Here is a 26,479-nt window from a genome sequence, read left to right on the forward strand (position 1 = left end):
TAAGTTGCTAGACATTCACGTCACATGTCTACAAGTCCACCCCGACCGACCACCCTACTTTAGTTTTTGCCTTAAGCAGCCTTCTGTCTTATGTAACCATACCAAATGTAACATAATACTAATTTGAGTGTCTCGGATTTACAATTACTGTATTACGTCTACTCTATGAGACCAGGCTGTATATGATGGTTGAGTCCAACTCTTTTTGTTGGATACAGGCTCCCTCTACTCTTCCCTCTCTTGCAATCTCGTAGTAGCCAACAGTACACATTCTGTCTATCCTTGGATCAAGGAAACCTATTTGGGTCTCTGCTCGACAATCTCGTATCTCTGCAGTAGCATTTCTTGATGAYATGAGAGCTAATATAGGCGAATCCCTGCACCATAGGCGTCACATCTTCTTGCCAAAGCTGGATCTCTATGTATTTTTTTGATCGTTGAACAAAACCCAAGAAACCGGGGGCTGCGTGGAATAACAACGAACATGACTGCGATGGGGAAATTTAAGCATACCCTGCTTATTTTTGCATGTCTGATYACCGCAGCTAACGGTAAGTTAAAATCCTTTCCATATGTGGGGTTTGCTCTATAGAGATGTGACTGTGTCATACGTCTAATCTCACGTTTAATAGTTTGAGAAAAACTTGCATGTATGCAATATATCCAGAGCCAAAACRTTTCTCAATTAGCCTACAGTGATTAAACGCCTGATGAATGACGGTGACAATTTATTGTGTCTTTTCATGGTAGTCTATTGATAAATTATAATTTGGGCATAATTTCAGTTTTTATATATGCTTTTGACTGAAACCTGACGTCGGTCTCATTCTTGCATTTCCCGAGAGAGACTGGCATGCCGTTGCACAAGTGCCTCATCAATAGCGCCTTTATGAGCATTTTATTTCTCCTCTGACAAGTGACCGTGCCCTCCAATGGTTTTAAGTGTTTTAAAAAGCCACATTCGTGTGAAAGAAACAATGGCACAGGCTTGTGTCACTTTAGCCTRATCATGAAATCTCTGTGGAGGCCATCATTGCCATTAATATTCCTCCACTAGCCAAATTAATGATTTGTTATCAGACTGTTATTTATTGTTCTTTCACCATGGATTGTAAAACAATCCCTTCATGATTATACCAGTGGTTTTAATTCTCATGTACTTTTCATTGCCATTATTGGATTAATCATGTAGGCCTATTGGACATGTGTGTACTTCTTATTTGAAACTGTTTTGGTTCCTAAAGATTCGTTTTTATTGATCACATATGTACTTTCATGTAATTTAGTTTAAATAATGTCTCTATCTTTTAATGGTAAACCACAGAAGTACAATGATGGGCAATTTGTGAATATTTGTAATGGTTCATGAATATTGCTAGTAAGGAAAACACGTTGGTAACTTGGCAAATAGGCTATCATCAGTGTCGTTTTCTTTGTAATGCCTCTTAAAATGTCAGTTTCAATCACGTAGATGTACTGTAATTGAAGGGGGAACCAGTACTGAAGAGGGGAGGGGGTTGGGGGTAGAGTGAGATACAATATTGATCATAAGTTCAAGACTATGTCTATCGTCGACTACAGTGGCCAGTGTTGAATATTGAATATATATCAGTAGCATCTGTGGTCRTAGCTAGCTGGCTGCTACGCATTTCTGAACCAGATGTGCATTCCAATGTTGTTCTGACAATAGACAGTAATGATAATSACATGCCTCAAATTCAGGTTCATAGGCAATTTAAATTGCTACAGTCTACCCTAACATCCAACGTTAATCCTGGGAAAACCTTATGGAACACGTGTTGACAAGGGAGGCTCACTGCATAGTTTGTTGTAACATCTGAATATTTAATTATTGACACAAGTGATTCAACATTGTATCACTTATGTCATTAAAACTAGGCCGTTTTGACAACAGACTGTTAYATAGCAGGCTTAGCAGCATATGACTATGACTATTGCTGTTTGTGTATGACAATTGTTCTGTAGCAGCCTATATATTCACTCAATGTTTGTCTTAAGTAGTAAGGCCATGGAATTGCACATGCGGGCATAAAGGACATCACACTGCTTGCCTAGCGAGTACCACTTTTATGGATTCGTCTCACAGCGAGGCTCAAACCGAGGACCTCTGCCTTGCTAGCCTTCCCAAAGCGTTTTACCAGTCGCGCCACACAGAACACTAGTCATTCAGAGACACAAGTGGGGACACTTCAGTCTGAGGTGTAAGTTTCACATCCCCATGTGCAACACAGGCTATATGTTTCTAAACTGAGGAGTGTCTGAACCTCTGAACACAACACCCTCAGCACGCTTACAGGTCATAGGCCTACCTCCTGGCAAMGGGTGAACCCCAGACTCCAATTAATAATATTGTGACCCACAATTGATAGTGAAGTGCAGTTTCATCATAACTCCCACCCACACCCACCCAATCCTTTAGCCATATTAGGCAAGGTCCCATGTTTGTGCTGAYACTCAAGTGGATTCTAGATGCATATACGGGCCATAAGGACAACTTCCACTGACTCTCGCAATACTTTGATCACATCCAATTCTTCTAGATATAATTTAATTAAGCATTCTTCGGAACGCACCCATCACAGACTAACTTGCAGATGTTTTTTTGATGCAGCAATTGTCSTAGTCTCTCCTGTGCTGGTCACTTTATGTAGTGCAGCTGGCATTTCCATAGAAACAGAGAACTTAGTMCAAGTGGTTTATACTCATCGTAAGAATCTGGTTTGAAATGGCACAATGACAGAGGTCAAAGATTTTTGTTGGACTCAGTAAGACTTTGTGATGGCCARTGGTGTAAAGTACTTAAGTAAAAAATACTTTAAAGTACTAATTAAGTAGGTTTTTGGGGTATCTGTACTTTATTTTTTATATTTTTGCCAACTTTTACTTCACTACATTCCTAAAGAAAATAATATACTTTTTACTCCATACATTTTCCCTGACACCCAAAAGTAATCGTTACATTTTGACAGGAAAATGGTTCAATTCATGCACTCATCAAGAGAACATCCCTGGTCATACCTACTGCCTCTGATCTGGCAGACTCACCTAACACACATGCTTTGTTTGTAAATTATGTCTGAGTGGTGGAGTGTGCCCTTGGCTATCCATCAATAATAAAAAATTATAAAAACTGTCCCATCTGGTTTGCTTAATATAAGGAATTTGAAATTATTTATACTTGAACTTTTAATACTTAAGTATATTGTAGCAATTCCATTTACTTTTGATACTTAAGTATATTTAAAACCAAATACTTTTAGACTTTTACTCAAGTAGTATCTTACTRGGTGACTCACTTTTACKTGAGTCATTTTCTGTTAACATATCTTTTACTCAAGTATGAAAATTGAGTACTTTTTCCACCACTGGTGATGACCTCCTCTTACATTAGGCTAGCATCCTTCGTCATGGGATACTGTTAAAGAACGAGTTTAGGAGTCGCTTGGACAAAGTGGCATTGCGCCGGCAARGCAGTTGCCATTAGATTATTCAGTCTTTTACCTTCATTACAGCATTGGTTTTCAAGTTCTTCAAGTTTCAATGTCATATGCACAAGTACTGTACAGTGAAATGCCTTTCTAGCAGCTCTAAACCCAACAATGCAGTAATCAATAACAATGTACTATTAAAAATKACATAAGGTAGAACAAAAGCACACAATATATAATAATAAGAACACGAGAAAGTAAGCAAGCATAATATATACRGGGTCAGTCAGTACCATATTTACAATGTGCAGGGATACGGGCGTGATAAAGGTAGATATGTATAGGGTTAAGGTGACTAGGCATCAGGATGTAATATACCTGGTACTCATTTAGCCAGCYTGATATATTCATATGAAGCCTCTACTTTCTGCAGAGAGGGACCTAATGTGCATGAATCATACGTCAAACACTAGTTTTTCAACTCCAATAATATTTAGTTTTGAGTGATACGATTTCCAGAGGAATTAACAATGCTGCAGGCATTTTCAGTGGTTCCCAGGCTTGTGAAAGAAACATTTGTTTTGTCACAGCTGTGCCATCAGAGTTAATGACAATGCTGCATCTCAAAGTCATGTGGGGACTTTGGGCRGACATGGCCTAATTAATCTTTTTTTATCATGCAGGATGTTATAGATTATTCTAATAGAATGCACCGTACACATTTCAGACCTATGTCATTGTAATGCCAATAATAAGTTTATGGTTAACAAATACATGTGTTTATTAATTTAACCTTTAGGATAGAAAGTGAGTTCCCTGATTCACAAAAATTCTAGTCTCAACTGTTTGCCTTATTCTGTAGACCAGAATGCACAGATTGAGACCCTATGATGACGGTAGAGATACAGTGCCTTCAGAAAGTATTCACACCCATTGACKTTTTCCAAATGTTGTTGTGTTATGGCCTGAATTTAAGATTACATTTATATCTTTTGTCACTGGCCTACAGACACACAACACCCCATAATGTCAAAGTGGTATTACGTATTTTGAAATGTTTACAAATGTATTCAAATGATAAGCTGAAGTGTCTTGAGTCAATAAGTATTCAATCCCTTTGTTATGGCAAGCCTAAWTATGTTCAGGAGTAAACATTTGCTTAACAAGTCACATAGTAAGTTGCATGGACTCACTGTGTGCAGTAATAMATTATTTTTGAATGTCTACATCATCTCTGTACCACACACATATAATGAATTATCTGTAAGGTCCCTCGGTCGAGCAGTGAATTTCAAACACAGATTCAGCCACAAAGACCACAAAGGTTTTCCAATGCCTCGCAAAGAAGGGCACCTATAGGTAAATAAACTCAGCAAAAAAAGAAACGTCTTTTCACTGTCAACTGCATTTATTTTCAGCAAACTYAACATGTGTAAATATTTGTATGAACATAACAAKATTCAACAACTGAGACATAAACTGAACAAGTTCCACAGACATGTGACARGCAGAAATKTAATAATGTGTCCCTGAACAAAGGGGGATCAAAATCAAAAGTAACAGTCAATATCTGGTGTGGCCACCAGCTGCATTAAGTACTGCAGTGCATCTCCTCCTCATGGACTGCACCAGATTTGCCAGTTCTTGSTATGAGATGTCACCCCACTCTTCCACCAAGGCACCTGAAAGTTCCCAGACATTTCTGGGGGGAATGGTCCTAGCCCTCACCATCTGATCCATCAGGGCCCGACGTGCTCAATGGGATTGAGATCCGGGCTCTGACATTCCTGTCTTGCAGGAAATCATGCACAGAACGAGCAGTATGGCTGGTGGCATTGTCATGCTGGAGGGTCATGTCAGGATGAGCCTGCAGGAAGGGTACCACATGAGGGAGGAGGATGTCTTCCCTGTAACGCACAGCGTTGAGATTTCCTGCAATGACAACAAGCTCAGYCCRATGATGCTGTGACACAYCGCCCCAGACCATGACGGACCCTCCACCTCCAAATCGATCCCGCTCCAGAGTACAGGCCTCGGTGTAACGCTCATCCCTTCGACAATAAACGTGAATCCGACCATCACCCCTGGTGAGACAAAACCGCGACTCGTCAGTGAAGAGCACTTTTTGCCAGTCCTGTCTGGTCCAGCAACGGTGGGTTTGTGCCCATAGTCGACGTTGTTGCCGGTGATGTCTGGTGAGGACCTGCCTTACAACAGGCCTATAAGCACTCAGTCCAGCCTCTCTCAGCCTATTGCGGATAGTCTGAGCACTGATGGAGGGATTGTGCGTTCCTGGTGTAACTCGGGCAGTTGTTGTTGCCATCCTGTACCTGTCCCGCAGGTGTGATGTTCGGATGTACCGATCCTGTGCAGGTGTTGTTACAAGTGATCTGCCACTGCGAGGACAATCAGCTGTCCGTCATGTCTCCCTGTAGCRCTGTCTTAGGCGTCTCACAGTACGGAAATAGCAATTTATTGCCATGACCACATCTGCAGTCCTCATGCCTCMTTGCAGCATGCCTAAGGCACGTTCATGCAGATGTGTTTTTCAGAGTCAGTAGAAAGGCCTCTTTAGTGTCATCAGTTTTCATAACTGTGACCTTAATTGCCTACCGTCTGTAAGCTGTAGTGTCTTAACGACCGTTCCACAGGTGCATGTTCATTAATTGTTTATGGTTCATTGAACAAGCATGGGAAACAGAGTTTAAACCCTTTACAATGAAGATCTGTGAAGTAAGTTATTTGGATTTTTACGAATTATCTTTGAAAGACAGGGTCCTGAAAAAGGGACCTTTCTTTTTTTGCTGAGTTTAGGTCAAACAAAAAATGTAGATATTGAATATCCCTTTGAGCATGGTGAACTTTTTAATTATACTTTGGATGGTATGTATCAATTTACCCAGTCACTACAAAGATACAGGCATCCTTCCTAACTCAGTTGCCGGAGAGGAAGGAAACCGCTCAGGGATTTCACCATGAGGCTAATGGTGACTTTAAAACAGTTACAGAGTTTATTGACTGTGATAGGATCAACGTCATTGTAGTTACTCCACAATATTAACCTAATTGACAGAGTGAAAAAGAGGAATTCCAAAACATGTATCCTGTTTGCAACAAGGCACTAAAGTAATGTGCACTTTTTGAGAAATACAAATCCAATACAACACATTACTGAGTATCCATATTTTCAAGCATAGTRGTGGCTGCATCATGTTATGGGTATGCTTGTAATCGTCAAGGACTGGGGAGTTTTTCAGGTTAAAAAAAGAAACTGAATGGAGCTAAGYACAGGCTAAACCTGAAAAACTGTTTCAGTCTGCTTTCCACCAGACACTGGGATATGTATTCACCTTTCAGCAGGACAATAACCTAAAACAAGGCCAAATCGACACGAGTTGCTTATCAAGAACACAGTGAATGTTCCTGAGTGGGCGAGTTACAGGTTTGACTTAAATCTGCTTTAAAATCTATGGCAAGACTTGAAAATGGTTGTCTAGCAATGATCATCAACCAATTTTACCGAGTTTGAAGAATTATGAAAATAATAAATGTGCAAATATTGTACAATCCAAGTGTGCAAAGTAAGCTGTCAGAGTCTTACCCAGAAAGACTCGCAGCTGCAATCGCTACCAAAGGTGTTTTTAACATGTATTGACTCAGGGGTGTGAATACTTATGTAAATTAGATATTTTGGAATTTAATTATCAATAAATGTGCAAACATTCCCTCCCCCCCAAAATTAACTTTGTCATTATGGGTTATTGTGTGTAGATGGGTGAGAATGAAAATCGATTTAATCCATTTTGAATTCGGGCTGTAACAAAATGTGGAATACGTCAAGGGCTATGAATACTTCCTGAAGGCACTGTATGTAGGGAACATCTTAAAAATCAATTTGATGCAATTATTTGCCAGTATATGCTTAAAACTTTTAAGTGTATTGATATTGTAAACAAAGGTGAAATTACTGTAAACGCCTAGTTGCACCAAGGCAGGGTGCGGGGTTGTAATACAAGCAGGGTGGTAACTTAATTTACCAACATAATACAGGCCATCTTGTGCATGTTTGATTGTCCAAGGCAGATTCATGGTGACAATTAGATGATAGAGTCGTTGCTTAACTACAAGACATTGTGAATCCGTCAGACCACAAACCTTGCATGCAAATGTGACATTCTAGAATCTAGACATTGATGGGGAGGGAGTGCAGTCATAGAAAGGCACTTTTTTTATTGAAACAAGACTGACCTGTTTGAATTGTGAAACGGCCTAATTAAGCAGAAATATTGCCATGATCAGAAATGTAGCGTCAGTCCTTTACCTCATTTTTGTTTCTTGAATGTAGAAACTGGATATTTTCCTGTTTATGGCTATAGTCTATGTACAAATAGACTTGATTGGGCATGGTTCAGATAGTTTTGTAGAGCTCTAACCTACATTTCAAAGAGATGTCTTGCCATATCCGCCATGGAGCTAGTGAATCAGTTGTGTGCTTGCATCAGCATGAACACTCATGAAACTCTATTGAATCTTTACTGCCTGCTATTTTGTATAATAGTATTTCTTCTAATATGGCACTCTTCAAGACAAACTTAGCAAACTTACTATAAAACAAAGGCTATACATGTAGTTTATTGATGGTGCTTTTTACACATATGTATACTAACTACTTTGAGTTTTGTGACTGATTCTGGAGCATGCACATATAATTGTTTTACAAGGAAAAACATGTAAATTATTAAAATAATCTACAATTCTTAGAAGAGGCAAGATGCATAGCTGTCCATGCCATTTTAGACTCTATATTGTGTAATCAGTAAAATAGATTCCTATTCATAGTTACAGTGCTTTGCAAAAGTATTCACCCATCTTGGCGTTTTTCCTGTTTTGTTGCATTACAATCTGTAATTTAAATWGATTTTTATTTGGATTTTATGTAATGGACAYACACAAAATAGTCCAAATTGGTGAAGTGAAATGGGRAAAAAAACTTGTTTCAAAAATGCGAAAAAATACAAAACRGAAAAGTGGTCCGTGCATATGTATTCACCCCCTTTGCTATGATGCACCTAAATAAGATCTGGTGCAACCAATTACCTTCAGAAGTCACATAATTAGTTAAATAAAGTCCACCCGTGTGCAATCTAAGTGTTACATGATCTGTCACATGATCTCAGTATATATACACCTGTTCTGAAAGGCCCCAGAGTCTGCAACGCCACTAATCAAGGGGCACCACCAAGCAAGCGGCACCATGAAGACCAAGGAGCTTTCCAAACAAGTCAGGGACAAAGTTGTGGAGAAGTACAGATCAGGGTTGGCTTATAAAAAAAAATCTGAAACTTTGAACATCCCAAGGAGCACCATTAAATCCATTATTAAAAAATTGAAAGAATATGGCACCACAACAAACCTGCCAAGAGAGGGCCGCCCACCAAAACTTACGAACCAGGCAAGGAGGGCATTAATCAGAGAGGCAACAAAGAGGCGAAAGATAACCCTGAAGGAGCTGCAAAGCTCCACAGTGGAGATTGGAGTATCTGTCCATAGGACCACTTTAAACCGTACACTCCACAGAGCTGGGCTTTACGGAAGAGTGGCCAGAAAAAAAGCCATTGCTGAAAGACAAAAACAAGCAAACACGTTTGGTGTTCGTCAAAAGGCATGTGGGAGACTCCCCAAACATATGGAAGAAGGTACTCTGGTCAGATGAGACTAAAATTTAGCTTTTTGGCCATCAAGGAAAACGCTATATCTGGCACAAACCCAACACCTCTCATCACCCCGAAGACCCATCCCCACAGTGAAGCATGGTGGTGGCAGCATCATGCTGTGGGGATGTTTTTCATCGGCAGGGACTGGGAAACTGGTCAGAATTGAAGGAATGATGGATGGTGCTAAACACAGGGAAATTATTGATGGAAACCTGTTTCAGTCTTCCAGAGATTTGAGACTGGGACAGAGGTTCACCTTCCAGCAGGACAATGACCCTAAGCATACTGCTAAAGCAACACTCAAGTGGTTTAAGGGGAAACATTTAAATGTCTTAGAATGGCCTAGTCAAAGCCCAGGCCTAGTCTCAATCCAATTGAGAATCTGTGGTATGACTTAAAGATTGCTGTATACCAGCAGGAACTCATCCAACTTGAAGAAGCCAGAGCAGTTTTGCATTGAAGAAAGGGCAAAACTCCCAGTGGCTAGATGTGCCAAGCTTATAGAGACATATCCAAAGAGACTTGCAGCTGTAATTGCGGCAAAAGGTGGCTCTACAAAGTATTGACTTTGGGGGGGTGAATAGTTATGCATGCTCAAGTTCTCTGTTTTTTGTCTTATTTCTTGTTTGTTTCACAATAAAGAATATTTTACATCTTAAAAGTGGTAGGCATGTTGTGTAAATCAAATGATACAACCCCTCAAAAAATCTATTTTAATTCCAGGTTGTAAGGCAACAAAATAGGAAAAATGCCAAGKGGGGTGAATACTTTCGTAAGGCACTGTATACACTTTCCATTGAAAAATATTGATTAGACAGACGGATGCAAAGTTGAGAGCCAAAAGCATCAATTATTTAGCAGACAGCTGGCGCTATGTGGCAGCAGAATCTTTTATTTGGAGTTTGTGACAGCCACCTCATTTCCCACACAAGGMAAATGGAGAGTTTTGTGACTTCGAAAATTGTTCCCTGTCCAGTTATTTCACTTCTTTGGGCACTAGGTTCGAGGCCCACTTATGCATTTAAAAGACCCCTCTTATAAACCACGTTTCCATTGACAGTTGTGCAAGTCAAGTAATACCGAAAAAAAAATCTAAAATCACGACACCTGTGATGGAAACAGATGTTTTAGTACAATTTTATAAATGCAGATMATTTGTTTGTTCAACATGGTGGGATCTTTTGGTGTCGATAAAATTTATTATGCGAGAATGGCGGTGGAAACACCTTCATGCWCAAATATTGATATAATAATATCATATCAAATTAAACTTGGAGTCACGCGATGATATGGTGTGTGGTCCTCCAACTACGACTCGGGAAACCATGCAGTTTTTTAGTCTGCAGATGAAATAAATTATGAGGAACTTCACAGGGTGGTGGAAGTGCATGGTGATGAGCTTGATGCGCCTTTCTAATAAATATTGAGGGTCTTATTCTGATGACATGATGATCGTTGCTTGACTGCCGTTTCACAAAAGAAATATTCTCACTCTTATCCATAATCATCTCATCATGTAGATGAGCCTACTCGCACAGCCTACCCGCACTGTATCTGCGAGCTGTTGGATAGAGCACACGTRCCAAGACCAGAGTAGGCACATTTGCTATTTAATGCAACAGTTGTGACAAAACTATCAGTAGAGTTGAAAATGCAWTGGAAAACATTGAATTTTWGATTTTTATTCAGTGCATGAAAACATAAGCAAAAAAGTACATTGTGTGCACTACGTCATCACGCACTGATTTTCTTTACGCAACAAGTCAGTTTGGTGGAAACACATCCCTGGTGGGAAAATTMACATTTTCTTTATGCGGATTGTAGAATACTTCCATGAAAATCTGTTGCCATTTGGATGGAAACTATAGCTATATATAACCAATAAGCCATTTGCATTTCAAAGCAGACAGRGTCAGCAGAAATTGTGTTGCATTTTTCATCTTTTAATGTGATTTTAAGGTTATTGAAATCAGAGGCAGAATAAAAGAAAGGCTGGATGGCTTAAAACTCCAAAAATATGCATTTAAATTTAGTGGCTGGTTGGCACAGTTTAGGGATGATATTGAAATGTTGAAGTTGTTCYCTCCCGTTTGGTGATTATCGGGATGTATGGTATATGTCAATTAAAATGGTTATGTAGGCTACTCTGATTTTCAGAGGAGAAATGTAGRGCATTTAAAATGGATATGTCAATAATTTCTACAGACTCTGTGTACTGCTCAAATCAAATCAAAYGTTATTTGTCACATGCGCTGAATACAACAAGTRTAGACCTTACGTGAAATGCTTACTTACAAGCCCTTAACCAACAGTGCAGTTCAAGAAGAGTTAAGAAAATATTTACCAAACAAACTAATGTAAAAAAAATAATAAAAAGTAACTATAAAATAACAATAACGAGGCTATATACAGGGGGTACCGGTACCGAGTCATTTGATTAATTGTTCAGCAGTCTTATGGTTTGGAGGTAGAGGCTGTTAAGGAGACTTTTGGTCCTAGACTTGGCGCGCCGGTACCGCTTGCCGTGCGGTAGCAGAGAAAACAGTCTATGACTTGGGTGCCTGGAGTCTCTGACAATTTTATGGGCTTTACTCTGACACCGCCTATTATATAGGTCCTGGATGGCAGGAAGCTTGGCCCCAGTGATGTACTGGGCCGTACACACTACCCTCTRTAGCACATTACGGTCAGATTCCGAGCAGTTGCCATACCAGGCGGTGATGCAACCAGTCAGGATGCTCTCGATGGTGYAGCTGTAGAACTTTTTGAGGATCTGGGGACCCATGCTAAATCTTTTCAGTCTCCTGAGGGGGTCTTCACAACTGTCTTGGTGTTTGGACCATGATAGTTCGCTGGTTATGTGGACACCAAGGAACTTGAAACTRGAGGTCGACCGATTAATCGGAATGGCCGATTAATCGGGGCCGATTTAAAGTTTTCATAACAATCGGAAATCGGTATTTTTGGGCGCCGATTTGCCGATATATATATATATATATATTTTTTTACACCTTTATTTAATCTTTATTTAACTAGGCAAGTCAGTTAAGAACACATTCTTAATTTTCAATGACGGCCTAGGAACGTTCTGCCTCGACAGATTTTTACCTTGGTCAACTCGGGGATCCAATCTTTGCAATCTTCCAATCTAGTTAACTCTAACACCTGATTACATTGCACTCCACGAGGAAGCCTGCCTGTTACGCGAATGCAGTAAGCTAAGGTAAATTGCTAGCTAGCATTAAACTTATCTTATAAAAAACAATCAATCAATGATGTCATTGCTCCAATGTGTATTGACACATAAACATCAATGCCTTTCTTAAAAATCAATACACAAGTATATATTTTTAAAACCTGCACTATTTAGTACTAAAAGAAATCCAGGTTGGCAGGCAATATAACCAGGTGTAAATTGTGTCATTTCGTCTTGCGTTCATTGCACGCAGAGTCAGGGTATATGCAACAGTTTGGGCCGCCTGGCCTTTTTGCGAACTAATTTGCCAGAATTTTACGTAATTATGACATAACATTGAAGGTTGTGCAATGTAACAGGAATATTTAGACTCATGGATGCCACCCGTTAGAGTAAAAATACGGAACGGAAATAAACGTTTGTTTTCGAGGTGATAGTTTCTCGGATTAGTCAAAGGTATATGGTTTAGAAGAGAAATAGTCGACGCGTTATAATTCCTGTAATAACTTGCGGCGTGAACTTGAAAGGGGTTCCTTCGTTATTTTACCGTTCATGTTCTTCATAGAATGTCTTGATCTACTTCAAATAAGGTCTGTGATTCGTGCAGGCTTTAAACCGCCTCGACGTTTTGATACGTCGCCTAATATCTTCACTAGGATAAGGTAACGTTTGTCACATATTTCATAAATTCCACTTTACAATTTTTTTTGATCTTCGCTTATATTTAGCCAAATTGGCTAAATATATCAGAGTACTCTTGTCCTATGGATATCTACACAGTTATAAAATTGGCAAGGTGGTGTAAGCCTACACGAAAAACAGACCTTATTTTAATTGAATCTAAAAATATTGCTATTGGAATAAATGAAGGAACCCGCTTTTCAGATTTTGCTAGAAGTGCATGGGAATTATGACTCGCACTTTGGTCGTCGCAATTCTTACCATGCCCATTATTAAAATAGGATTTCCTGCATATAGAAATTACAGTTTTTGTTTTCAACATTCATCACAGAGTAAATTAAACTCCATTTTTATTAAACAGTTGAGAGTATTTGTCTCCTAAGCAGACTCTTCAGTATCATTGTCACTTCAGAGCTGTGGTGTGTGTGTGTGTATTTATGTATTATATTAAGTTAAAAATAAAAGTGTTCATTGTTCATTCAGTATTGTTGCAATTGTCAATATTACAAAAATGTGTGTGTGTGTATGATATATATATATATATAAAACATTATAAAAAAATAAATTTAAAAAATCGGCCGATTAATCAGTATCGGCTTTTTTTGTCCTCCAATAATCGGTATCGGTATTGAAAAATCATAATCGGTCGACCTCTACTTGAAACTCTCGACCCGCTCCACTACAGCCACTTTGACGTTAGTGGGGACCTGTTCGGCCCTCCTTTTCCTGTAGTCCACGATCAGCTTCTTTGTCTTACATTGAGGGAGAGGTTGTTGTCCTGGCACCACACGGCCAGTTCTCTGACCTCCTCCCTATAGGCTGTCTCATCGTTGTCGGTAGGTCATTGGTGATGTGGTAGCACTGTTGTGTCGTCAGCAAACTTGATGGTGTTGGAGTCGTGTTAGGCCACGTAGTCGTGGGTGAACAGGGAGTACAGGAGGGGACTAAGTAGGATCAGCGTGGCAGACGTGTTGTTRCCTACCCTTACCACCTGGGGCGGTTCTTTACATTGCCGCGTGAGTGCAGTTCTTTGTGGTGGTTGTGTGGTGGAGGAATACTCTACTGTTGCGATCATATTTAATTGGCTTTAAATGGACTKTGATTTCTGAAATAACCACTGGGAATTGTGAAATGTCCCACAGTCAATGTCATCTCAGTGGTTGGAATGGAGGTGCTTTGGCATCAAGGCTCCAGTGGTGAGCAATATTATAGCTCCTTGACCAGATAAGAGATGGACCGTCCTTGCACCAGGTTACAGTTGTTTTGAGGCTTCAGTAACACACTTAAGGCATACAGATAATATGCATGATGATGCAGTCATGCATCATAAGAATGGTCAGCATTCAAAAGAATCAACATTGCTACATGGAAAAACATAACAAAAGACCAGGAAAAACTTATCGGCACTAGGTTTACTGTTGATAGATGCAAAACCATTCCTGACAGGGAGATAYAGGCTAGGCCTACTTAATACATGTTATCACTCAGGTTATTTATGGATAACCCTTTATAACTATGGATAACTATGGACATGTTCAAAGGGTTATGAGGCCCTGATGGGAAGTCTCATTGGTAGAGGTAGATGCTATAGTTCTGTAAGAATATTGTAATTCTATTTCATATGCATTATTTTTCCTTTGGTCTATTTTGAGATTCAGTGTATGGTAAACCCAGGGGGGTGAAGCCCAGGGTGCATATTAAACACAAGAACAATGAAGAACAATGTTTACCTGAATTCTCATGTGACTTTGCTGGGGCCGGTTGCTCCAGTTGGTTGTAAGTGGGTCGTAACTCTATGTCCAACGCAAAATGTACTCTACGCCGGACCTACAAATTATACCTGTTTGGGCATAAACTTTTCTATGAGCTACGACTGGGCATGTCCACACAGCTGTTCATCCATAAATATGTTCAAAGTAGGCTTACTCCAGAAGAGTAGAAATGTATGAAATATAGATGCAGGCCTACAGTATATTTAGGAGTAAGACAAACTGTATAACGATTGTTTAGCCTTTAGAGTCCTCCTAACTAGTCAGATATGAAGAGGTTCTCTTAACCTCTCCTTTAGAATCCTCTTAACTAGTCAGATATGAAGAAATTCTCATGACCTCTCCTATAATTGGCTAAACGTTACCAACAGGTGGCTGCGTTTCCTAATAAGGCAGTGTGCTAGCACTTCTTGAGTGACATCAGAACGTGAGAAAGAAAATGAGGTTGAGAATCAAGTGTGATGAATCCAGACTAATTTGTGATAGCTATCTATAGCTATTAGACAGTACTAGCTAATATCTTGTGCTTTGTGAATAGCTGATTAAATTTTACAACCTGCGTGGAACAATGTTAGAATCATATTAGACACATCAAAGTATTTTTTGCGTAAAAGTGGTTTTGTCAGTAATGTCACAGATATCAGTGACTATCTAGCTAAATCAAAGTTGATCACTTTCAGTAGCATATTGGCTAAAATCAGCACTTTAAAAAAGAATTCAAGAAGAAAAACATATTTAACAAACATTAGATTAAGTTTAATAAGCAACATATTTAGAGATCAAATCCCTCTTCCTTACAAGTCGTAGGCCTACGTCTTTCCAAAAATACAGCATAAAAGAACACATACAGGAAATTGTAATTTTTAACTGAAAATGTGATTATCTCACCCATTCTGATTGCACTGCAGAAAGTGGCTCAGTGAAAATAAATAATTTATTTGGTAAAATGGGAAGAGAATACTGTAGACATCTGATTTGAATGAAGGAAATAATTGAGCAAAATGTAGATAGCCCATTAACTCATGCACTTAACAGCTTTAGCTGTTCTGCAATACGTAGTCAGTGAGAGAAWCATAATCACACCCAACAAAATTCTGGTGATTTTCCCTAAATCTATCAGTCTCATCAAAAAGTTCTCATTAATGATGCTTGGCCTAATGTACATTTACATCAATGTGTTTACCCCTGCTGCAATTACAGCCATCAGTATTGGACATTATACTTTGTGTTTAGCTTACCTGAATGAGCAAATAGCAATGGAGTATTAGAGTGTCACGTCTGCTCCCGCTCCCCCCCCCGGCGCTTGAGGGCGCACACCTACCTTCCCTCATCACGCGCATCAGCGGTATTGGATTCACCTGGACTCACTCATCACCTGTTTATTACCTCCCCTATATTTGTCAGTTCCCTTGCTCTGTTCCCTGCTGCTGCATTAACAATTTTTTGTCTGTATTACTCGTTTGCTGACGCTGTTCCTGTCTCATTCCATGTCCGTTCAATATTAAATGTTTGACTTCCCGTACCTGCTTCGTCTCTCCAGCGTCATGCATGTGACATTAGAGACTGAAAACTTTAGATCATTGGCTGTTTAGGAAAGACCATAGACGTAACAATTGGTTGTCAACTTTCTGACAACTTCTAAGGATGTATAATTATCTTTAAAGGCTTCACCCAGCATTTTAATTTGGTACATCTTACAGTAGTCATACTGTCGCGTCAACTAAATAGAAACTGCAGAGTCTCTCTCTCTACACATAGTCTGCTAAGTATCAACAGGTAAGAATCATCACGTGATAAAAAACTGTGGTGTTCTGGATAATTCTTTGACACCTTCAATAGAGAACTGAGGACAACTGCAGTGTTTGACAATAGAAAATAACAGGCATTGTGTTATGTTGTACATGCAGCACAGATGCATTGACAGTAATTGGAGCCAAAGATCTGAGGGTAGAGTATCTCACAAAGAAAAGCTTCAGTAGAGTCTTACATGAAGTAACACTTCAACAAAATGCCAGCAACCTAATCAAAATTCTCTAAAGGGCAAAATATTGCCAAAAATAGGAGTTGCCAGCTGCTTGGTATTTGACATTTACCATTTGAAGGTGGATTTTACTGGACTATTGCAACTTTCTCCTCAAAACTATGTGGGCATATTTCAAATATTGTACTATCTTAAAGTAATTACCCACTGAAAATCGCACATTCTGTTAACTCATATACAAAAAAGGTTGTTGACTCGTCCTCTACTCGTATGTGGCCAAAGCATGGAGAAGAATATATATATATATATTTTAAACACATCAAACAGACCATTTAGAAATGCTTGCTATTTCCTCATCGAACATGATGTCATCTCCCTGAGGAGGATGAGCTGGCCAATCAGCTGTCACTTGTATGAATATTTTTTATGACCTGTATAAGCCCACACCATTGTTGTTGGGTTATGCCCACAACATTTCAACACATAAAAGCTGCTCGAAAGCTCATATTGTAAGTAATTATAGGTCATATTTTATAGAACTCTGGAAACACTGCAGTTAATTTAAAATGTGAAACTTTTTTGTGAAAGTATTTTAGAAATACCACGAGGCACTATAGACCCACAATCGTTTGGTCGACTGAAGTTCCTTTCAGTGTGCTGGGGTTTACATCACAGGGACTCAGAGAAACAATGGTTATAGTAGTTATACTTTAAGGTGTTCTGATTGACTTCTCCTTACATACCCTCACTAGGCCTACATTATTCAGTTCTCCTTCCCAAACGCCTSACTGACTATTTTACCTCCTGAAAAATAATAGGAAAATACAAGCCTACTGGTAGGTAGCACTGATGTGAGCTGTGAGATGAATGCCCAGATTTAATTTGATTTCTCACATGAAATGCAAATGTKTACTATTGGGGGTACTCGAGGACCAGGGTTGGGARACACTGGTCTAAGATCCCTCCCAACATGTTCTCCTTGCAAGGTGAGGTATTGAAAGGTATTGAAAACAGTGGTGTCAATTTTTACCCCTACCGTTGAGAAAAAAAACRTATATTACTTGTTAAATAAAATCTTTCTCTGAGCAATTGTATTAGTAYAAAATAATACAATTTCCCAATTTTTKTGCGGACAATAAAGCTCAGTATTTGAATTATTTATTTTATAGTCATTTTTGCAMATTTTTATCAAGGCTGTCAATCATTTCAGACTCCACGGTATAAAACACCAAACAAATAAAATGTTCAGTTCACTAGGCCTTTAATAATTCTTGTTCCTACTTTGTAAACCAACTTGATTTAAAATTAATACAATTAAGTGGATTGTTAGTTGCACAGTATAGGCCCCTTGCACAGGAGGTACCAATAAGGCTGCCATGGAACTATGGGATCTYGTCTAGACATATTTTTGATTGATGTCTGACGGACTTTGACACTAAGTCTGTTTGACTGAAGTCTGTATGACTGAGATTGTCTGTCTCCCTGACAACATACCAGTGCATGCTACTCCATAGTAAATTGGGCAAGAAGTTCAAGAAATTCCCTTCATATAAAGTTTATTCTTGACAGCTTTCTGCTATGGTTCTCTACTCCATGACTGGAGGTAGAGATCATAATGACAACATTGTCAGAAGGGAGAGAATGAGTAGTATGGAGCCTGTGAACCTTTGGCCCTCTCGTTTCACAGTACACAGCACTCTACTGTGGAGCAGTATCAGAGTATCAGAGCCCCGGAGACCGGCCCAGCCAGGGACTGTGTTCACCACAATCTAATGAGCTGTCAGGGCGGAATTGATGGTTTAACACTGGCAATTTCTCAATACACAGCTCAATGTAAATCGTCACAGCATAAAATACAAAGCGTGAGCTGGTTTATTATAAATGGCTAGAGAAAGGGTTGGCCAAAAGATTGGCTGTCAATTGTAACAATGCCATTGGATGCCAGGAGTCATGCCGATAAACGTTTTTGTGTAAAACTGTTGTCAACTATCCCTACTGAAAAAAACTGTTGGTCGCTAAATCAGGCGAGAACTGGGACCATGAAAAAATAGCTAGCTGGAGCTTGTCTGAGCAGTTGGCCGGATATGCCCTCACACGCTATATACTTAATACTGATTGGTTTTGGTTCTGCCCACTATAATGCTGTCCGGTTAGAACGTGATGTCGAGGCCCATTACAGTAACTTGGTCACCACCACACACACACGCGGACACAGCTGCTTCCATTGGAATATTTTTTATAATCAGTGTGGTTATTRCAATGGACGCACAACACTTCATAGAAAGGCAGCATGTGAAAAGCCCGTCAGCATCAAACAGTATTTCTCAAGATGGTAAAACACGCTTGGTTGGTTGGTGAGTGATTGAGTCTGAAGGCCAGTCATATTAAGAGAGCCGGACATTTTTTTACACCTACAGCTTGTTGAATACATTATAATGCTTTTACAACACTTGAGGCCGCAGGTATAAATGCAGACCGGAGCAAAGTATTTTATTTAAAATAATTTCAAAAGTAGTGCAACTGCAGGGTGAAACGAGCCTCTAAAGTTCAATACCTCATTACTTGGTGTGGAAAAATGTTGTGATCAGAAGGTGAGTGCAAAAGTCACATTATCAGCAGCACTTAAGATATATGTACAATGTGGAATAGTATGGAAGTACCTTGGCGCAACTTTACTCAGAGTAGCCAGAGTCAGGCCCCAGGGCTATTTGTACATGCAGAGTTTGTCTATATAGTAAATAGACATACCAGTATTATACAGCCACGCAGAATCATTCCATTGTGGGAACTGCAGCCCAMACAGACATGCCAAACTGATGGCTCCCTGTATTTTCTCAGCTAAACTTTGGAGGAGTGTTACGAAACACCTCCCTTCATGAATCAAGTCCATTTACATAATGTTGACAGACCCTGAAGGGAAATGTGTGTTGTTACTGTACATGAATCAATAAAAATAACACCAAGTATATAAATCACTGAGATGAATTCTAATGTTTGAATGTGTAAATCATTTAGTGATGTAAATAGGAGATTTACGTATAAAGTCTAGTTACGCACACATCTTATTGAGGTGTTACGGGCGCTAAGGCTTAGGGCACACAAAGATTTACATYTCACTGATACATGCAAAACCATACCTATCCATAAAATAGTTTGAATCTCAACCATTTTGAATTCAGACCAAGATTTTTTAAGTTTTGTAATGTTTGAATTTTGCAATGTKAAATTATTGAATTAGAGCCTTAAAACCGTGTATGACAAAAGGGCTAACATCTGTGTCATGGCCTTAAGGTAAATGGAAGATAACCATAGCGGTTGATTTGCTACCCTTGTAGTGATCTTACTTCCAAAAGGTTGCTCATTATTCCCACATTGGAGAGCTAGTTGGGTATGCAAGCACCATGCSTTTTATTAATGGCAGTAGTCAGTTTCCAGATACGCACATCAACTTGTGTAGACTCAGGCAATGCTGCATTCACTCCTGGGCTGTTGTACATTAAGCAGCTTCTGACAGCCTKGTTTCGTACTTAATTGGACTCCTATCACCGCAGATTACAGGAGATGAACTGTTTCCTTTTTGTCTGGATGCCACACAACATTGAGAAATAACTCCGCTTGGTGAGTGTTTTCTTTAGCCTTTCAGTTGTGCTTTTTGTGTTTTTAGAGTGTGTGAGTAGGTGRATGGACCTCAAAAGGCAAATGACATTTCTGCATGACTTTTCCAACTTTTCCAAAAATATGCAAGCAGGAAGGGTCCTGCTTGCATATTTTTTTTCTTTTTTTATTGTAATTTTATCCCCCTTTTCTCCCCAATTTCATGATATCCAATTGCAATTTTGTCTCATCGCTGTACTCCCCAATGGGCTCGGGAGAGGCGAAAGTCGAGTCATGCGTCCTCCGAAACATGACCCACCAAGCCGTGCTTCTTAACACTTGCTCTCTTATCTCGGAAGCCAGCCGCACAAAGGAAACAGCATTCAACTGACGACCGAAGTCAGCCTGCAGGCACCTGGCCCACCACAAGGAGTCGCTAGAGTGTGATGAGCCAAATAAAGCCCCCCTGCCAAACCCTCCCTTAACCCAGACGACGTTGAGCCAATTGTGCGCCGCCCTATGGGACTCCCGGTCACAGACGGTTGTGACACCTGTAGTGACGCTGCAACACTGCGATGCAGTGCCTTAGACCGCTGCGCCACTCAGGAAGCCTTCCCCGCTTGGATATTATRTAGGGATAGATTCAGTAAGCTACAGTTTGCTGTTCAGCTAATCTCCTTGAAATGATTAATACCATTATGTCGAGTAAGAAGGCTGACATCTATGGGGTCGGGATTGTGTGTATGTGAGTGTGTGTGTGTGTGTGTACATGTCTGTGTGTAGTGTAGTGAGGTCGTGTGAATACAGTAGTAGTAGACTCAAGGCACATAGGTGGTGGAGGTGCACCTAATTCAATTCCCCAGGGACGATCACAATCATTTTAATAACCTGACCTGAATGAGGTTGAAAGAGGAAAATTGAAAGGACGTGAATTATGCCATAAGCCCAAGAAGCATATCTGTATGTGTCATATTTGATATTCAAAAGTATATGCCTCTAAACAAAGKGAGATGTTTTCTATTAACTGTTGATTAAAGGCCACATCAACCGAATGAGGAGTGTGTAGGGAAGGGCAAGTATACTAATCATGCCGTTTGAGGACACATACTAACAGGAATGTTAAATTGTTTTTCAACTGACTATCATGAATAATACTGATTAAGGTAAATGATCACCATCCTTCTCGTGCCTGCAACATTGCAATTACTAGCACGTTGTTCCTTATGGTGTCTCCGTGTAATAAGTGTCTTAGAGGATACATGTATATTTATCATTTTGAACACCAGCACTTAGTGTAAGGCAGGAATGTATGGTTTGGTTAACTGCTTTCATATTGTAAAGAAATTGATCCAAAAACAATCAGGTTCAAGAAGGCATGAAGGAGAGGGAAACACATCCCCCCCTCTCAAAGGGGTAATGGATGTTATCTTCAACAGGGAAGGGGATTTTATACATTAACACAGAGAAAACTAAAATGGACAAGTGGCAAAAGCCCTGGAGCTTAATATGGCTGTCTTGGATATTTTAATCAATATAGAGCTCTCTATGAAAGGATGTGAGCTTGAKAGAAAAAAAGGGACAGAATGATTGTGTTGCTTTATTGTCTTTGCCAAAACCGTTCTTTATAGAATGGTTCCAAGCTGAGAGAGTATTTGGAAAAAAATAAACAAGATTCAAGATAGATGTTGTGCAGACAGCTGTGTTTCTTTTTTCTATTTATTTTGGTTTTGAAGGAAATATTCAGCTTTGGTCAGTATTTCTTTGTAGTACTTGTAAAACTAAAGATCCACTGTCCCACAACAACACATTTTAATATATATAATAATAATAATAATAATAGCCATTTAGCAGACTCTAATCCAAAGCGATTTACGGTCAAGCGTGCATAACCAAATCAAATGCTATTGATCGCATTACAGATTTTATCGCAGGATTTTATCGCAGGTGCAGCGAAATGCTCATGTTTCTAGCTCTAACGGTGCAGTAATACTTAACAATACACACAATATATATATATATACAAAAAATATAGAAATTAAGAAATATCAGAACAAGCAATGTCAGTCCGGAATATAAATATCTATGTATAAGTATATTTGATTTGATTTATTAGGATCCCCATTAGCTGATGACAATGGCGACAGCAAGTCTTACTGGGGTCCAACATACCGAAAAAKACATTACAGACAAAATACAATTTACATACGTTTAAAAAATATTTCCATGTAGTGTGTGTGCGCATCTATCAGTTAAACATACATGTCAGTACATACACACAAGGAGGTCACATGCGGGAGAGGCGTTGTGCCGTGAGGTGTTGCATTAGTTTTTTAAAACTAGGTTTGCTGTTCACTAGCGCTATACAAGGTGGAAGGGAGTTCCATGCACTCATGGCTCTGTATAATACTGTACGCTTCCTTGGATTTGTTCTGGACCTGAGGTCTGTGAAAAGACCCCTGGTGACATGTATGTTGGGGTGTGTGTGTCAGTGCTGTCTGTAAGTTGACTATGCAAATAATTTGTAATTTACAACATTCATGTTTCTTATAAAAACAAGAAGTGACACAGTCAGTCTTTCCTCAACTCTTAGCCAAGAGAGACTGGCATGCATAGTATTTATATTAGCCCTCTGATTACAAAGAAGAGCAAGACGTGCCGCTCTGTTCTGGGCCAGCTGCATCTTAACTAGGTCCTTCTTTGCAGCACTTGACCAGATGACTGGACAATAATCAAGATACGATAAAACTAGAGCCTGCAGGACTTGCTTTGTGGAGTGTGGTGTCAAAAAAGCAAAGCATCTCTTTATTAAGAACAGACCTCTCCCCATCTTTACAACCATTGAATCTATATGTTTCGACCATGACGATTTACAATWTAAGGTAACACCAAGTAATTTACTCTCCTCAACTTGTTCAAAAGCCACACMATTCATTACCAGATTCAGCTGAAGTTTAGAACTTAGGGAAGGATTTGTACCAAATACAATGCTCTTAGTTATAGAGGTGTTCAGGACCAGTTTATTACTGGCCACCCATTCCAAAATAGACTGCAACTCTTTGTTAAGGGTTTCAGTGACTTCATTAGCTTTGGTTGCTGATGCATATACGATTAAATCATCAGCATACATGGACACACATTCTTTGTTTAATGACCGTGGCAGGTCATTGGTAAAAATAAAACAGAGGACCTAGAGATCTGCCCTGCAGGACACCACACTTTACATGTTTGACATTATAGAAGATTCCATTAAARACAACCCTCAGTTCTATTAGATAGATAGCTCAATCCACAATATGGCAGAGGTTGAAAAGCCATAACACAAGTTCTCAACAGGTTATGGTCAATAATATCAAAAGGTTGCACTGAAATCTAACAGTGCAGCTCCCACAGTCTTATCAAATTATTTCAACCAATCATCAGTCATTTGTGTCAGTGCAGTACATGTTGAGTCCCCTTCTCTATACGCATGCTGAAAGTCTATTGTTAATTTGTTTATAGAGAAATAGCATCGTATTTGGGMAAACACAATTTTTTCKAACAGTTTGCTAAGAGCTGGCAGCAAGCTGACTGTTCTGCTGTTAAAACCAGTAAAAGCCGCTTAAAAAATGTATTTCACCTTTATTTAACCAGGTAAGCTAGTTGACAACAGGTTCTCATTTACAACTGCGACCTGGCCAAGATAAAGCAAAGCAGTGCGACACAAACAACAACACAGAGTTGTTTTACCACTCTTGGGTAGTGGAATGACTTTGGCGTCGCTCCAGGCCTGAGGACAAAGACTTTCCTCTAGGCTCAGATTAAATATATGACAGATAGGAGTGGCTCTAGTGGTTACCATCCTCAAGTTGTTAACTTCTTTGATATAGGGGGCAGCATTTTCACTTTTGGATGAATTGYGTGCCCATAGTGAACTGCCCCCTACTCTGTCCCAGATGCTAATATATGCATATTATTATTACTATTGGAYAGAAAACACTCTGAAGTTTCTAAAACTGTTTGAATGATGTCTGAGTATAACAGAACTCATATGGCAGGCAAAAACCTGAGAAAAAAATCCAAACAGGAAGTGAGAATTCTGAGACTGGTCGWTGTTAAAGTCATCGCCTATTCAATTCCCTGTAATATATGGATATGTTTGCACTTCTGTTACGCCTTCCACTAGATGTCAAACAGTTGCTGTAACTACGTGAATGAAGCCTCTAGACAGGGGTGTCAACATACGGCCCGCGGGCCGGAACTCGGCCCAAGGAGGTTTGATCAGGCCGCAGGATAATTGTGAAAGTGGAAAAAATGCATAAAAGACATGGAATTAATATGTTTTAATTCGCTGCAATTCATGATTATCCGCTAAGGGCGCACTCTTTTCCATCAGAGTAGAAGACAGCTGCCCGCTGAGCTGAACATGACTGAAAACAGCAGACGGTATCAATGCCGCCATCTGCTGCGTTGTTACGACGTTGTTAATACCTTGGTCTACTACCTCTCCGCACACCCTCATTAGCCAAAATGTCGTTATCCAAAAGGAGAAAAGTAGATAAGGAGGTAGAATTTTCAAAGAAAATGGACCACTGTCTATTTATTTCTCAGAGATGCACGGAAAACCTTCGTGCTTGGTGTTTGCAACAAGTTCGGTATTGAGGATATATAATATTTCGACGCCCACTACGAGACTCATCACAGCGAAAAATATGACGGCTTGCAACGGCACAACGAGAACCAAGAGATAAGATTAACGAATGTGCTGGCGGGTCCTTTCTTTAAAGTCTCATTAATATTAAAGTGCTTATTACTAATATTTTTCAGTATCCATTTGCAAAAGTTGGCCTACTATTGCTAGACATTGGTACGGGCTCAGTGGATAGTTGCATGCATATTTGTGAATGATAAACGTAAGAATTGCTACATTTGTCTAGAGGAATATGAGGTGTTTTCATGAATGTTTTGTAAAAGGAATAGTTCATTAAATTTCAATATTTTCCTAATGTTCTTGTGCTTCTTTCCACAAAAACAAGAAAGACATGATATTTTGGTTATTTATAGAGCAGAGTATGTATATTTTAATGGTCCGGCCACTTGACATCCTCCTAGGCCGTATGTGGCCCACGATGCGAAATGAGTTTGACACCCTGCTCTAGTGTGATGTGGGCCGATGGGGAGGTTTTCAGTCATTGTTCTGGCAGAATACCAGTTACTGGTCAAGGCGCTTTCGCTCATGATATCGCTTGCGTTCCATAACTTATACAGACATACAGGAATGCTCGGTATGGAACGTTTATTGCATATATATTGATAAAACATCTTGAAGATGATTCCTCTACTAAGTTCTGACCCCCGCAAGTTAAATTAATCGGCTTTTGGGTAATATAAGAAAACTTTTTTTTGAATTTTTCGTCCCGACGTTTGCTGCACTCTGCGCGAGCGTTGACACATGTACTCACACATGCTAGCAAAAAGTAGTACATTAGACATAAGCTCATTGACCATTAACTCGGACAAAACAACGGATTTCTTGTGGAAACTAGGAGTTGGCAGTGCATTCTGATGACACTATAATTCATACGGGTATAGGAGATATTTGATGGATTAAGTTCTTATTTCTATGCACGTCCAGACAGGGCGAGACAATGTTGTTAAATCGTGAGCGCCGTCTCGATTATTCGCATGGGTGTGCTTTTTTACGTAAAGTTTTTTTAAATCTGACAGCGGTTTGCATTCAAGCAACAAGTGTATCTTTAATTCCTGCTGTAAAACCCGTATCTGTATCATCAAAGTTTCATGATGAAGTCATTGCTGTTTATTTGACGTGGCTCCTCTGCAATACTCCCGGGATATTTTCGACATTTCGTGAACCATTGGCGCCAAGTGTAAACCGACGAATATGTGGATTAAATATGCCACATATCGAAAAAAACATAAATGTATTGTGTAACATTGATGTGCCTATGAGTTGTTCATCTGAATGAAGATCATTCCAAAGGTTAGTGATGTAATTTTATCTCTATTCTGCTTTTTGTGACTACTATCTTTTCTGCGGAAATGCGAAAATGTTTTCTGTGGCTATGTACTGAGCTAACATAATTGTTTTGGTGTGCTTT

The 26,479-nt window shown here is 39.5% G+C and overlaps 1 protein-coding gene across 1 annotated transcript in view; it reads left to right on the top strand.

The window, feature by feature from the left end:
* The first annotated feature begins 223 nt into the window (after positions 1-223).
* Positions 224-26,479, top strand: part of LOC111977959 (CUB and sushi domain-containing protein 1-like) — a 638,095-nt gene continuing 611,839 nt past the window's right edge. The window contains exon 1 of the mRNA XM_070448606.1: positions 224-551. Within this exon, the coding sequence (XP_070304707.1) occupies positions 485-551 (67 nt within the window). The 5' untranslated portion in view covers positions 224-484. The remainder of the gene's footprint in view (positions 552-26,479) is intronic.

The sequence above is a fragment of the Salvelinus sp. IW2-2015 genome, linkage group LG18 (assembly GCF_002910315.2).
Source record: "Salvelinus sp. IW2-2015 linkage group LG18, ASM291031v2, whole genome shotgun sequence".
Classification (NCBI taxonomy): Eukaryota; Metazoa; Chordata; class Actinopteri; order Salmoniformes; family Salmonidae; genus Salvelinus; species Salvelinus sp. IW2-2015.